The sequence below is a fragment of the Carassius auratus genome, chromosome 40 (assembly GCF_003368295.1).
Source record: "Carassius auratus strain Wakin chromosome 40, ASM336829v1, whole genome shotgun sequence".
NCBI classification, from domain to species: Eukaryota; Metazoa; Chordata; class Actinopteri; order Cypriniformes; family Cyprinidae; genus Carassius; species Carassius auratus.
Window position 1 is genome coordinate 5,908,526 of NC_039282.1, and position 16,117 is coordinate 5,924,642.

Consider the following 16,117-nt stretch of genomic DNA (forward strand, 5'->3'; position numbering starts at 1 on the left):
TGTTGGATCATCTGGTTGAAATGAGAGATAGAGCTGTGTGTCTTCAGCATAGCAATGGAAGGAGAAGCAATGTGCCTGTCTGATGGGACCTAGTGATGTAGTGCATATGGAGAAGAGGAGGGGGTCCAAGAACTGATCCCTGAGGAACCCCACTGACTATTTGATGTGCTTTGGATATCTCCCCTCCTCCAAGCCCCCCTGAAAGACCTATAAGTGATATAGGTTTGAACCAGCAAGGTGGAATCCCTGTGATGCCCAGTGATGAGAGGACAGACAGGAGGATCTGATGACTGATGGTGTCAAAAGCAGCCGATAGATCCAGCAGAATAAGAACCGATGATTTGGTTTTGCAATCCGCAGGGTTTCTGTGACTGACAGTAACGCAGTCTCAGTTGAATGGCCACTGCTGAAACCTAACTAGTTAGCATCCAGTTTGCTGTTCTGTGAAAGAAACAATGATACCTGGTTGAAAACAACTTGTTCGAGGGGTTTTGCCATGAATGGAAGGAGAGATAGGTCTGCAGCTGTCTATAAGAGAAGTGTTTAATTTAGGTTTTCTGAGCAGCAGGGTTACCCAAGCCTTCTTGAATGCATTGGGGAAGGTGCCTATGAGCAGAGATGTGCTGATGATGTGTTTGAGTGCTGGTAAGAGTGTGGGAGAGATTGCTTGGAGAAGGTGTGAGGGGATTGGATCTAGAGGGCATGTTGTAAGGTGGCTGGAGAGGAGAAGTTTTGATATTTCTGCCTCAGTGATGGGACAGAATGAGAAATGTAAAAAAAAAAAAAAAAAAAAAAAAGGGGGAATTTTAGCAGTGGGTGTGGTTGGTTTGAGGTCCTGTGTGTATGGGGCTGATAAATGACTACTATTTCTGGTTTTGTCTGTGAAGAATGTGGCAAAATCATCAGCTGTTAGGCGGTGGAGGGGGACAGAGGAGAGAATTTAATGTTTTGAAGAGATTACGTGGGTCTGGAGTAAAGTTGATATTGTTGTGTAAGTGTGAAGATTTGGCAGAATGGACTTCAGCAGAGAAAGATGAAAGCAAAGAATGATAAATATTCAAATCTGACAGATCTTATGATTTGCACCATTTTCTCTCTGCTGCCCTGAGTTTGGTCTGATGCTCACGAAGAACATTCGATAACCAGGGGTTAGAAGGGGCAGCCCATGCAGGCCTAAAGGAGAGAGGAAAAATATTGTCTAGACAAGGTTAAAATAAGTAAAGTTTAAGTAAAGCATAAAGTGTCAGTTGCTGCATTCACATCCATAGATGAGAAAGGGGAGGGTGAGGGAAGAGAGGAAGATACTACATAGGAAAGATGGGAGGGGGAAAGGGAGTGTAGGTTTTGTTTAAAAGTAACCAGTATAGGGTTTGATGACACACAGGTTTTTTTTTTAAATGTGCCCCACATTGTTAGTCCATAGTTTATGTGGAAATTATGACTCATCCGTTTTTGATTACAGGATAGCAGGATGATAATTTGTTTGTGACAGCACTGGTCTGAATATGTCTAAACACATTATTGTGTGTCATCTGCAAGGCAATCATAGCTGACATCTCCTTTGACATGTAGGTGGATGTTGATGACAAACATGTCATTGAAAGTATCAGAGAAATGGTTTAAAGTAAATGAGCATTTTTGCATCTCGTCTCAATCTGAGAGAGTTATTATGTTAATTCGTTTTTATATAAGGTTACCAGATAAAACATTGCTTTTAGAATATTGACAGGCCCATTGTTTCTGATTTGAGCAAAGAAATGTGAATCCAACGTGTGCGGACAGCAAATTCATGCTTTTAAAATACTTGTTATTGATGCAGTGAGATCTTGTTGAGACTTGAGATCTCAATGTTGGACCTCTCAGACATTGTTTGCTATTACTCAGAGCAATTTCTCAGCCGAGGTGAGGAGAATTTCAATTTGTTGCACAGTTGGTTTCCTTAAAGCTTGCAACTGTTGTCTGTCCTTAGATTCCCGGCCCATTCTGAGCATCAAAGAAAGACAAATGTTCGCTTCTCACTTCAATAATGGTGGTCTTTCAAAACAGACACAAAGTCAATGCAGTAAAGAAAAATGACACATGATATAAGGAAAGCCCTGGAGAAGAGCACCAGTAAATCCTGAGAAGGCAGATCAATGAGGGGTCTGATTGCATTGGAAATAACATCTGCTTAATGGGTTGCTGTAAAATATAGCTGCATATCTATTAATCAGAAATGCATCACTGAAAAGGATAGCAAAACAGTTTTAAGAAAGATAACTTTTGCTTCAATATACACTGGCATTTGTTAAAGTGAGTCCCTGCTGATGTGAGGTGAAACAAAAGTGCACAGGCTACAATTTAGGTGTATGACAACCAAATATAAATGCCTTGACTGAGAGATATCAATGAGATATGTATATGTATACACACACACACACACACACACACACACAAGGGTCTAAATGGGGACATTTAATGGTTTTTACAGTATTCTGTACAGACAGTATATTCTATTGGCCTACACCAACCCAATACCTAAACCTTTTTACTCTATTTTTATACCAGTTTTATAAATGAGGACACCCCCAAAGGAAGGTTTTTGGAGATTTTGTCAGGTAAAGTTCACTTTTGGGTACAAATTTGTTGCCCAAATGTGGTTAAGTAGATACATACACACAGACACACAAACACGTGTGTGTGTGTGTACCTATTTAACCAATATTTAAATATATTTTTATATTTTTATAAATGAATTATTATATCATATATAATTAGTAGATGATAATTATTATAAAAGTATTAGTTAGAAAGGTTTAAGGTCTGGGACAGCGATGCAAAACTGTCGCTTTAAGATGTGTTTGGGAAGCGCGCTCTGCTCTCGCGCACGGACCACGCGCTTCATTTTGCGGAGCGCTGTCACACTCGAGTATCTCCATGCAGTCAGCCGAACGGATGCGCAGCTTGTGAACTCTGTGTACCTCATTCTGCGCCTCAGCGGACGGACATTACAGCCAAATGAGTGACGGAGGGAGTGGACAAACTAGTTGGACCTCAGAGTCGCCATGCAGTTCCTAACACAAAGACCCGCGCGTTTCGGGTCAGACATCACTTTATCGTAATGCGCCGCTGTGGATTTCTCCAAGAGAGCAGCTAAAGTGCTTTTCCGCTCTCATTTTTATTTCATGACTTCAGATTCCAACGAGAAAGTCTTTTGTTTAGAAACTGTATACTTATGCCTTAAAGAAAAGCGGACAAATGGCTTTTGTTGCCATAGGAGCCCTGTTACTGATGCTCTCTTGCGTCTATAGTGCTTCAGGTGAGTTCAAACACTTTATTGATCGGATTTCTGGTTCAATACTGCAATGAATTTAAGATTTGAAAGCAAGATTAATCTTTAAGTTTGTCTCTCAGACTATATGTTCGTATCACTGTAAATACATCAAGATGGCTTTACATTTTTGGATGTTTAACATATGTTAATTATTTGATGCAGTATTTTAAACAAAGAAACACCCCCCCTCGCCATTATTATTTTATTTATTTTTTTGGTTTGTACCACACTGAAAATGTATTTTTATTCATCCAGTACATGTATATATATATATATATATATATATATATATATATATATATATATATATATATATATATATATATATATATATATATATATATATATTAACTTGAGCCAATGAAAAACAAAATAACTTGACCTAAAAATCACCTATTAATAACTTAAGTTAAACAATACAGATGTGAATTTTATTGGATGAAAGAAAAAAATGTTTTTAGTGCAGAAAATCTTGCATTTACTATCAATGTTGAGTTACATCAGGTCACATTAACACTGGGAGGAGAAAATGGTATAGAAACGGTTTCAGAAATAGCTGGTAAATTTAACAAATATTTACAAAGAAATGAAATGTATTTTCTAGTTAAATTTACTCCATATGCCCAGTTTTATTTACAACTTTGACAGATCATTTTACAGTGACAACAACAGTAACAATACATTCTAAAGAATTCAGAACTTAAATTTATTTGCAAGACGTCTTTTATACTTTTTAATAAGTTCATTCACCTTTTCAACTACTTTAAATGCATTTATGGTTAAAGGAAATTGAGTTGAAACTCATGAAATCAAATAGAAAAGATAGACTTTTTTTGAAAAGTTAAATGAAAACAGTTATGTTTTTTATAACAAATGATAATTTTTATAGTGAAGCGAGAGACAATAACAAGAAAAAGATCATAATCACACTGGATACAACACAAGACAGCTGTGTTATAAAATATTCATGTTCAGGCTCTTCTCAAAGCGTATTACAAAAAAGACTATTGTGTTTGATTTCTTCATTCGGCTACTAATGATGCAAAACGAGCAGAGCAGTTTAGAAAGGCATTTCTAGCTATTAGAAATGCCATTTATTTTCATTCGTTTTGACAGTTTGTGCGTTATTACAGTACTCACAGAAGTCTTAAATCTGGACATGACAGCAACTGTGTTTATAAGTAAATATTTATTTACAAGATCCATTTCCATGATCTCCTACACCCTTCGTAAGTTTACCGGTATGGTTACATTGCAGTGATATGACCTACAAGAGACTGACCGAATACATTTGGCAGGTGCAAAGCAGGATGCCACTGCTGTATCATTAGTCTCCAGGGCAGCATGATGTGTCCCCCTGCTGAGGCCAGCTTAATGGCCTTCTGCATTACAGGAGACAGTGGCTGCTGTACACGTCGAGATTCAGAAAGAGCCTGTATAAGTTATGCATCAGTCTTCCCATTGTGGGGGTGCCCGAGCCGAAAGGATGCTTAAAATAGGCCTATTTGTGTATTGATATGCAGTGGGTTTATCGATTTGACTGTCAGCTGTGAATGTGAAAAGCATTATGTGCTGTGTGCTTTGAGAAAGTTCAGAGTTAAAACATACCGTCTAATATGAAAGATGATAGATAATGCCAGATAATAGCAGACTTCATACTCCGGTTGCTAAGAGACGTATGTACCACAGTCAGATCTGTATTCACAAATTGTTTTTGAAAGTATTCTTAGTCCAAATTAGATCAAATACGAAATAGTAGTAATATCTTTCTTAAATAATCCAATACATTGGTCATTTATTTTGAATATATACATGGATTATCTACAGCTCTTATAGTCCCGTTCTATTATCTATCTATCTATCTATCTATCTATCTATCTATCTATCTATCTATCTATCTATCTATCTATCTATCTATCTATCTAGTAATTATTTTATCTATAATTTTATCTATAAAGTCATGTTGACACCATTTACAGTAACAACGTCACAACAGCTTTGCTTAATTTCTTTATAGACCAATGATTTATTTGGCTTATTGCTTTTCACTTAGCAAATAGGTGTTCCAGATAATTTTTGTTATAAGTAAATGCACTTGTCGATGACAAATGGCCTGTGATGGATCACCCAGCAGAGATGTAAGCTGTCACAGTTAGACGATAAGAACAGTTTTTGCGGCGCTGTGAAAAGTGCTGTGCCTTGTGTAATAATTGGTCTAGGATTCACACCAGCAGATCTCTTTCATGAACAACTGTTTTGTTTTGTTCTTTGGTCAGTGTGCACCAGTATACACCTGTACACCCGTTAGTAATGTTGTTTTATTAATAACGTCTGTTGAGGGGGAAAAAAAACATTAGATCATCACTGATCCCAGAGAGCCAGCTCATGTCATTTGAATATGTTTGAAGCAAACAGTTTTGAAAATTCGACTGGGCACAAGGTCCCTGGTCACTGTTTTCAGAACGTATTAGCATTAGGGTGAAGCGAGAGGGTGAAGAATGCATGCCTAACATTTGTAAATATCAATTACTGTAATAAATCACATAAGGTAATAGCTCGTGGACATAAACTAGATAGAACTTATGTTAACAGTATTTCAGTGGGAAGACACTTGATCGTGGTCATCTATTCAAGCGTTCTAATGGTCTATCCATTTTTCTATCAAACATTCTATCTGTCGATCCATCTTTTTATCAAACATTCAATTTCTAACATTTTATCTATTGTTCTGTATATTTCTATCATTTATCTATTGCTCTGTCTATGGTTCTATCTGCTGTTCCATAAAAAAATTCTATTGATCATTCTACACTGAAAATAATTATAAATGCAACACTTTTGTTTTTGCCCCCATTTTTCATGAGCTGAACTCAAAGATCTAAGACTTTTTCTATGTACACAAAAGGCCTGTTTCTCTCAAATATTGTTCACAAATCTGTCTAAATCTGTGTTAGTGAGCACTTCTCCTTTGCTGAGATGAGCCATCCACCTCACAGGTGTGTCATATCAAGATGCTGATTAGACAGCATGATTATTGCACTGGATCTGCATATACAACAGTGTGTTCCAGTTCCTGCCAATATCCAGCAACTTCGCACATCCATTGAAGAGGAGTGGACCAACATTCCACAGGCCACAATCAACAACCTGATCAACTCTATGCCAAGGAGATGTGTTGCACTGTATGAGGCAAATGGCGGTCACACCAGATACAGACTGGTTTTCGGACCCCCCAATACAGTAAAACTGGACATTTTAGAGTGGCCTTTTATTGTGGCCTATGCAATAATCATGCTTTTTGCAACAGGGCTTTTGTGTACATAAAAAAGTCTTAGATCTTTAACTTCAGCTCATGAGAAATTTAACACTGCTGATTGTAGAGCATCAATCAAATGTCACAGTTTTGCATTGTACTTTGAAAACATTAGTGGCTGGCACAAGGCTGATAGATTTATGCTTTCAGTTTGAGTAGGAATCTTTTACAGTAAAGTTTGTCGATTCAAAAAGGTAAAGTGTTTATTAAAAGCTGTCATCCATGGCCCGGTTCCCCAAAACGTTCTTATCGCTAAGTAGTTCTTAACCTATTCCTTAACCTCTCTCTTAACCTTATGGCACGATTCCCGACACGTTCGTACACGTTGCTTCCCCAGCATATTCTGTATCTAACCCTCTCTCTCTCTGTTCATTGTAGATAGGTTGCTTTTTATTGAAAAAATTAACCAATGGCAATCAATACCGCATTAAACAGAAGTAAATGCAGCTGCTTGCCAATCAATTCTGATTGTAAAGTACCTTAACATTAATATAAAAGTGTATTATATAATTTTTATAAGTTGTTAAACCCATGTCAAGAAGCGAGGGATAGGAGGGTCGATGATAAGCGAGGGATACCTGGTTCGTCTAACCGTCACAACATATCGTGTGAACATATTACTGACCATTTGATAATTTAACTTATAGTCTATATTCTATTGATAACTTAAACTATGTTAAAATAAATGTTACTATAATAATTTGAGTAATGTTTTATTAGCATAGAACGTGTTGTCTTTCTTAACGCTGTATTGCACCTTCGCATGAAGTGGAAAATCGATTCCTGAGCAATCGATGCCAACTAATTCAGCACCTTCACTCGGGACAGCGCCTGTGTAATGTCGGACGTAAGAGGGAGCGTTCTAAGAAGCTTCCTAAGGGACACTTCGGGAAACACACTGAGGAACATAAACAACTTTGGTAAGATATATCTTTCGAGGTCTTCTTAGCGCGTTAGCAAGTGAGCGTTATCGGGGAACCGGGCCCATGTCGGTACGCAAACACGTGCTCTGAACTAATTTACACATTACATTTCTTATTTTGGACCCACCTGCGGATCACTTATGTGCACCCCTGCTTATATGATTCCATTAAAGTCAGTTCATCCTGAATATTCCTTCACCATAATACTATACTGCTTTTCTCCCAGCTCTGTCCTACTCTGACATATCAAACTTGCCACATTTTTAGATTCAAGAACATGTTCATAATATGTATCCGAAAACCCAGCAAAACCCATTTATATCCACCACTTTGGGAGTCCTCAGTGTGATAAGATGTATCTCAAAATCATAAAGTCATTGCTTAATAGGGTTCAAATATGCAAAGAAAAAAAAAATGCTGGAAAACAGAAGAATCTGCAGGAATCTGCAGGAATCTGCAGATTTTTCTGAAGAACACTGCTCAGTTTAACTGTTCAGAACAAACAAGGTTATTTTAATAATTTCAGCAATGTTTTTGTCTTGTGGACTAAATGTTAATATCTTTTATGTACAATATCTTACTCAGGACAGTACTAAATAAAATATAACATTGCATTTAGTATGATCTCTCTTAATTTTTGAAAATTACTCGCATTTTCACAGATTCTGCAAAGGATGCCCAAACTTTTGAGCCCCACTGTATTTCTCATGTGAGTTTTGTGTGTAAATATTCAACAGCGCTATGTGTGACTTCATGTCAGTACCTTCTTTCAGTGCTTTTTTATCACTTGATTAAGCTGTAATTTGGTTCACTTTTGCCCATATGTAACCTTCTTTCCCATAAGACATGAACCTGTTAATGTGGTTTTATACGTCTCATTCACATTTTCCAAAGGAAGTGTCGAATGTGTACACCATGAAATCACTGACAGATAATTATCCTTTCAAATCAGGCATAGCTTTTCATGTGTAATGGGATTGAAAAGCACAGGCTTTTATTCGTTCCTTTCATTCTCTCACAAGGACCAATTATCTTGCCATAACTTTAAAAATGATAATGCTTCTGAGTAGTGGGGAGTTATAATCTCTGTAAATGGATGGAAACATACTTATGCTGAGTGTAATGTGCAGCAGGAGGCTGATGAACTATTTAGGTGTTCATGACCGAGTTTTTATGAAAGTCATTAGTAACTTCATTGAATTTGGTTTCACCAAGAAAAACACCTTATATGCTTTCTAAGGGCTGTTTTCTTCCACTGGAGTGCTTTTAGACAAATTAAGTTTTCTCCTTTATTCTGTGGATGCTGTTATTTAATTGCAGCACACACACGTCAACTGTTGAAAATTGACACCCTTTTAACATCAAGTAAAACCTAACACATGGCCACTGCAGTGCCTTATACTGTGAGTATTCCACCTCTTAAAGGCCCCGTGTACAAAGAAGACACAGTCATGCTAGACTTAGCCTTAATGTCAGCTTCTTTTAACTTTGCAATGATTTTGTCTTGCTCTCTGGGCTGAAAGCTTAATAGGTGCTGAGTCATCAGCCTGTGAGAGGTTTATCCCCGGCTCCCTTTCCCACTGGCCATTAGAATCATCTCGCCCCTTGTTCCATCCTTTGATGCTGGTGAAGACTATAGTTGTGTGTTTGAATGTGGCACCCCAGCCACTCCGTTACAAAAGTTTTTATTTAACCTTTGTTATAGTTGTTGTTAGAAATGTAATAAAAAAATGGTTCCACACAAGTGTTAAGCAGTTTCTAGCTTTTCTTTGTTTGTGATCAGAGACAATTAAATCAAGTTCAGAGCACCTTAGACACCTTAGAAGGGTTATTTTTATGGACTATGAATGAGCCAAGCAGAATGGATTTGAGGAAGCAGCAGTGTGTATCTTAAATGCCAAATGGAGTTTAATTTATTAGGGCATTCCTCAAGTGGAATGGATTTGAGTGGCGGTGCTCTGAAAAGTGAACAAATATTGTATGTGCTGAATTAGAGATGATAAAAGCGAGTGGGTCCAATATCATTGGTCTTAAGAAGTGGGTGGGCACACATACAATGGTTGCAACACCTGTGCCGGGTGATAATATTTAGATAACTAACACATAACTAAAACTGCTTCAGATATATTAAACAAACATGCATTTAGCTACCTCATTATGTTTGAGTAAAGAAAGCTAATATGACAATAGATCTAAGTAATGAAGGTTATGTGCATGAATTATTATTAGAAAATGTATCTCCTCCTAGAGCTTCCAAGCTCAACCACCAAACTCGGATCAGACCTTCAGACTAGTCTGACTCTGGTTGCTATTTCAATTGTAAAGGCTGATTTATACTTCTTCATTGGACCTACACTGTAGCCTTTACGCCATAGGCTATGCGTCAGTTTTCATTTATACTTCTGCGTCGTTGTCCGCTTAAATGTGCAGCACACATGCAAATCGCTAGTCCGCAGTGTCCACATGCATGTTGCTTGTGTAACCCGCAGACCACAACAAAAGCCAAAGAAGAAGTGGCTCGTCAGAGAAGCATTATAGCCGTGATGGTGGCAAAATAAATATCAAGTCGTTAAATCATTATTTAAAACTACAAAAAGAGAAATCAACGGAACATGAGAAGATGGCATTATTTCCATCTCCACAAGGATTGTATCATGGTAGAGCTTGCAGATCCACGTAGAATTGATGCGCTGTTCGATTTTTGGAGAGGTGCACGTCTGGTTATGCCATACTACACATAGCCTACAGCGTAGCTACAGTATAGGTTCAACGCAGAAGCATAAATTGAGCTTCATTGATTAGACTTATGATTTTTGTTAAACGGACAGTCAAAACTATGAAAAGTGCCATAGACTTTTATTGAGGGGTCAAAACTTTTGCACATTAAGACTCATAGAATGTTTAAGCTGCCTATCACTATAAAACCTTAATGACTATAATAGGACAAAATGCTGTCTTGCCAGCAAAAAACAACAACATTTTACCAAGGTGCTAATCATGCTAACAATGTGTTAATCATGCTAAAAACATACAAGCAACATGCTAATCATGCTAGCAACATGCTAATCAACCCAGCAAAATCATGTTAGCAATGTGCTAAATCATGCTAGCAATAAACTATCAACATCTGTCTACACTTTCAAACTTCAAACTTTTACAGCAATTTCAACCTTAAGGCTATACTTCAAAGTTTTTTCTCAAACTTTACTTAGTTTTAGTAAAATGTTCAAAGTTAAATTCCTTATTTTTGTGTTTATTTTATTTATTTGAAATATAATTATTTTAAAATTATTATATTTTACTTTCTTTTATGTAAAGCACTTTGAATTACAATTGTGTACAAAATGTGCTATATAAATAAACTTGACTTGCCTTGCCTAGTATATTATAGACATTTAATAGAATTGTTGTTGTTTTTTATCCAGTATTTTTAATATATAAAATCAGGGTCAGAAATGAACATGGATTTGGGGCAAAATGCCACTAAAATTAAGAATAGCTCCCCAAATTCAGCAAAAAATGCCCCAGTACAAACTAAATCTGTTCCCACCATCATAATTAAAGTGTCACCGGTGATGAAAAAAGAGTTGTAGCTGCAGTTTCTGTGCCACTTTTGCATTGTAAAGTTTACTTGATTTTGATCTGATTTTATTGGTAAAAGATAATAGCATTCTAATCGATTGATTGAATTAATTTAAGTATTTGTCATGGAAGACAACATAAATACATTTGATAAGGTACAGTAATTCTAAGAATGTCCCTTACAATCCCAGGAGACAAATATTACTGCTTATTGGAAAAGTAAATTTCTGCCACTATATATATCAGTGCCAGAAATTTACTTTTACAAGAAGCAGTAATATTTGTCTCCTGGGATTTGGAAGGGCCATTCTTAGAATTACTGTACCTTATCAAATGTATTTATGTTACATCACATCTGCCAGATGATTTTAACCAGTTGCTTTTGACTTTTACTGTTGGTTCTTCACAGGGTCCCGTCCACGTTTGGATGACATTCCCCCCAGGATAGTTGAGGATCCCTCTGACCTGATTGTGTCAAAGGGTGAGCCAGCCACCCTGAACTGCAAGGCAGAGGGTCAGCCCATGCCCACGGTGGAGTGGTATAAAGATGGCGAGCATGTTGAAACTGATAAGGACGACCCTCGCTCCCACCGCATGCTGCTGCCCAGCGGCTCCCTTTTTTTCCTGCGCATCGTTCACGGACGCCGCAGCAAACCTGATGAGGGGGTTTACACATGTGTTGCCCGCAATTACCTTGGAGAGGCCATTAGCCGAAACGCCTCGCTGGAAGTAGCCAGTAAGTACTTTCTGATGAATTCCACCTTGTTTAGTGATTCTGGATGAAGCGTAGCTATGCTGAAATAAAAGTAATCTATCCCTCTCAGACATGGCCTGAGGTTTTCTTTAGTGAGTTCTATGTTGTGTCTGCTGGTGAGGTTTTGCCTGTTGTGACAGTGTGTCCTCCTGCTGTGTGATTGCACTCTGGGCTTTTGGCTCAGCCATAATCCAGCTCTCTGGCACAGGAACATAACCATACCCGGCTCCACTGCCAGAAGAAACTGGATTAGCAAATTTGTTGATCAGAATTGGAATGCAACTAATTAGATTCCCCAAACTTTGCTCATTAAAACTCAAAGCAGCAATTTGCTGGTGCCTGTTTTCCACACGACCATCTCTTTTCTTTGTATAGAACTGCATTTTTTGCAATACACAATTTATAATGAGGTTCCTTTTGTTAACATTAGTGAACTATTTTAGTTTTGTTGATTGTTTAGTTAACTTTAACAATGAAACGTACTTCTAGAATATTTATTAATCTTAATGTTAATTTCAACATTACTAATATATTTAATATTACCTTTTGATATTAAAATTAGATATAAAAAGTTATCTGATGTTATTATTTCTATCACGATAACTCTCTGAAGATTTTAACATGTTATTGGATGTGAGAAATGTCTTGACGGAACAGATCTGCTACACTGCTGCTGTTTTTTCAAAATACAGGAACTTTCTACTGCTGCACAAATAGCATATATAATAACCTGTAGCAGTTTTATATAGGTGGATCTGGGGAAGATGGACAATTTCTTTATTTTTACAAAGCTCATCATTCTGAAAAGTGAGGTGTGCTCTGATTGGCCAGTTATCCAGTGTGTTTTGATTGGTCAAATAATGACAGCGTGTGACGGAAATGTTATGCCTCTTAACATACTGTGATGCTGTCTCCCGGCGCATTGATACAAAACCAATAAAACCCATAACAAATGAGGCATTTGTTGCATCCAGTGGGGACATAATTACTGATTATAATAACTTATACTGTCCTTTTACGCTCTGCGTTACATATCATGCTGCATAAACATAAAACCATGTCTGCATTTGTAATCTGAGAAACGACAAACAACAAGCACTACTCTACACTGCTCAAAACTCGCGTATGAATTATCAGTGGCAAATCCTTTAAATATGAAAAAATACTTACAGGCTGCGAGTCAGAAGCACCAGACTGTCCTTGCAAAGTTGGAATTACCCCACTTTATTGAAACAGGTTCAGGAAACAGTCCTCCGTAAAATGCGCAGCACACATCTGAATATTTGGTTTGAACTGTTCTTGAACAGTGTTGTAAATACAACTTAACCATTGATTTCTAGTGGTGTCCCCTTTTGGAAAGCCAAATTAAGTGGTTTCGCTTTTGCAACAAAACACAAATCGTCTCCAAAACATGGCGGCGGCGGCAACAATACTACACCGAGGATCAAGTTATGCCTGATGTTTAAACAAAGCATTTTAGGAATGCATGGACAAGTTTTTATAACGAATATATCTTTGGGTTTGAGACTTTTGGGATCTTATTTATTCACGGACAGCTTGAAACACTCCAATGAGAAAGGAAAACTTGAAATTGCATCATATGACCCCTTTAAAGTGTTTCCCCATTCAAAACGAAATGAGTTCTTAAAAATAGACATCCTTAACTGCCGAAGGAGAGTTGAGCCCTTAGAGCCATTACAGACTTTTGCTTACTATCCCAGAGGATGCCGAGTAACAGAGCATGCTGGGTGAAAATGATTTGCAATCATGCACTCTGCGGTAGATCTTATCCTGAAGTCTGCATACTTACTCTCCCAAATAACTATTTATATTCAGCAGGAAGGAGAATACTAGCCAATTGAGGCACAGTATTTTAAGACCAAAATCTCATTATATCTCACTAAAAAAATCAGTTTTTACAATCTGGATTTTTTTCAGGCACAAGATTTGCTGAATGATGTTATGTGGCCTTTAAATACAAGTCATAGTTTTGTCTTGATCAGTGCATCAAAAATATGTCATAAGCAAGACATAGAAGATAATTTATTATGTATGATTAAAACCAGAAAGAGTATAGTTTTTAGCTCTCTAGAGTCCATATAGACTCAGCACCCCTACCAGCCTCAAATCAGGTTGGATATTAGATCATGTTGCACAATACTCCTGAATTAAGGGGTTGTCCTTGTTGAAGATGAGACTCGGGTCATACACCAGGAGACCCAGCTCACCAGCAGCCATATCATCTCCTCAGCAGTGATTAATGTGCTAATTAGCGCTGGACAGTTGCCAGCGTGATCACGGCACGGGAGCAGAGCAGGTGGTTTATGAAGACGGAGGATCCTGAGGGATACAACAGGTGAAGGCAGGGGCGAGGGCAAGCAATCCTTCACACATCTCTGAGACGTCGTCTAGTTTTGCAGCTCAGATTATAGCAGCAAGCGGACTGAGGTGGGAAACAAATTGACTGTATACATGGGATCAGCGTGTTTGTGATAAGTGAGCAGTTTTTGCCACAACAAGTATGATGTGGCCATGGCCATCTGTTAGATATTTCAGCTTATGGGACTCATGAACACGAAGAGTTGTTGAGCTATGAAATGTTCACTCTGTGCTTGTTTATTGGTGAATCACTCATGTTTTTTAGTATTAGGCCCATGTGTGATGTGATTAATTGTTCTAGTCAAGTTGGGAACATCCTGTGAGATAGTTTTGTCTTGATCAGTTCCAACAATTTTCACCAAGAATGGATAATAATGATCAAAACAATGTGAAAAATTTATTTTGAGTTTCACAAGTTTGGGAAATCATAAGTTTGGGAAAGTATTATTTTAGTATTAGTTATATAATGTTATAGTGTGTTTTAATATGTTTAGTAAATATATAGCATGTTTTAATTGTACTTTTATTTTTAATGTTCACAGAAATTTTACAAGTATAGTAGTTTTTATTTCTTTATATCTTTCTTTAATTGTTTTAAATTTTATTTTTAGTTTTTTTTATTTAGATTTTATTTCAGCTTTATTTCAATTAAACTTATTAGCAATAAAAAATTAAGTTTCACTTTATTCATCAAGGTTTAAACAGCCATCACAAGTATAAATCGCTCTTTAAATTCAACACTTTTGTCGCTCTTGCCTTTCAAGTTTTTTTAACAAACAAAAAGATTTGTGCATTTGTGAAAAGTGTCAGTGTTCTGTAATATCAATGGGTTCACCAGGAAGAGAAGACTAAATCCGGGTCTTACACTAACATATTAATCCATGCAATGCTAGACAGTATATTGGGGATACAGTATTATCTACCTAACATATGTATGCCACAGGACCAATGCTTAATCTGACGCTTGTCATAATGGCAGGATGAAAAATGGCAACTGCGACTGGTGAAGCCTGTTATTTCTGTCTTTTATTTATTTTTTTATTTTTTATTTTGGCAGAAGTAGATATTTAGCTCTTGGCTTGAATGCAAATCCATTCACGTATTCTTTCAAAATAGCAGCTTTGTGTTGAAGCTTTTATGCAAGAGAAAAGCTGTATCTATTTCAAAGCATTGAATGTGGCAGTCTGTCTGGGGGAGCAAACTGCCATGTTCCCTGAGCCTGGATTAAGATAAAGTAGGACAAATGAAAAATAAAACTTGCTTAAAAGGCTCTAGACCCAGCTGTCCCTCTTTCACCCAGTGTGGGATTATATAGTAATGATGCTCTGTAGCAGCTTTTCCTAATACATCTTTCCCCATGCGTTCTTATCTAAACCCTCTGAAGGGCTGTTATGGGATTTCTTGCATGCACAGTGTTGTTGAACATAACCAATGCATTTTCTATATCGCATATCTTCCATACTCTTTGTCTGTTTCATGTAAATTTTTAAATGTACATTTTGTAATTACATTACATTTAATATACAGAAGACGATTTGGACCAAGTTCAATCCATTTATTTATTGTCCAGAGATGCTGAATGGGATGTTATCAGTCCAAAAGGAATTAAAAACAAAAACGTGTGGATTAACCCAGTCACCGTCTCTCTGGGTGGGTTGATTAACCGAGTCTTGACACGGGGAATAACGTACCATTAGACTAGCCCACCTTTGGGATGGAATTATTTATGTGGCTCTGAAATGAACAATAACAGCATCCTGTCTATTTCACACACACTTCCAGCTGTGTGTTAGAATCTGGCCAGCCATAACCTTTCACAGTGACATCCACGTTCATGCACCCGCCATATAATT

At 37.2% G+C, this 16,117-nt stretch overlaps 1 protein-coding gene across 3 annotated transcripts in view; it reads left to right on the forward strand.

Annotated features, from left to right (window-relative positions):
- The first annotated feature begins 2,892 nt into the window (after positions 1-2,892).
- The window catches only part of LOC113058375 (roundabout homolog 2-like), a 55,689-nt gene continuing 42,464 nt past the window's right edge, over positions 2,893-16,117 (forward strand). For all 3 annotated transcript variants that reach the window (XM_026226214.1, XM_026226215.1, XM_026226216.1), the window contains exons 1-2: positions 2,893-3,298; positions 11,541-11,867. In XM_026226214.1, the coding sequence (XP_026081999.1) occupies positions 3,238-3,298; positions 11,541-11,867 (388 nt within the window). In that variant the 5' untranslated portion in view covers positions 2,893-3,237. The remainder of the gene's footprint in view (positions 3,299-11,540; positions 11,868-16,117) is intronic.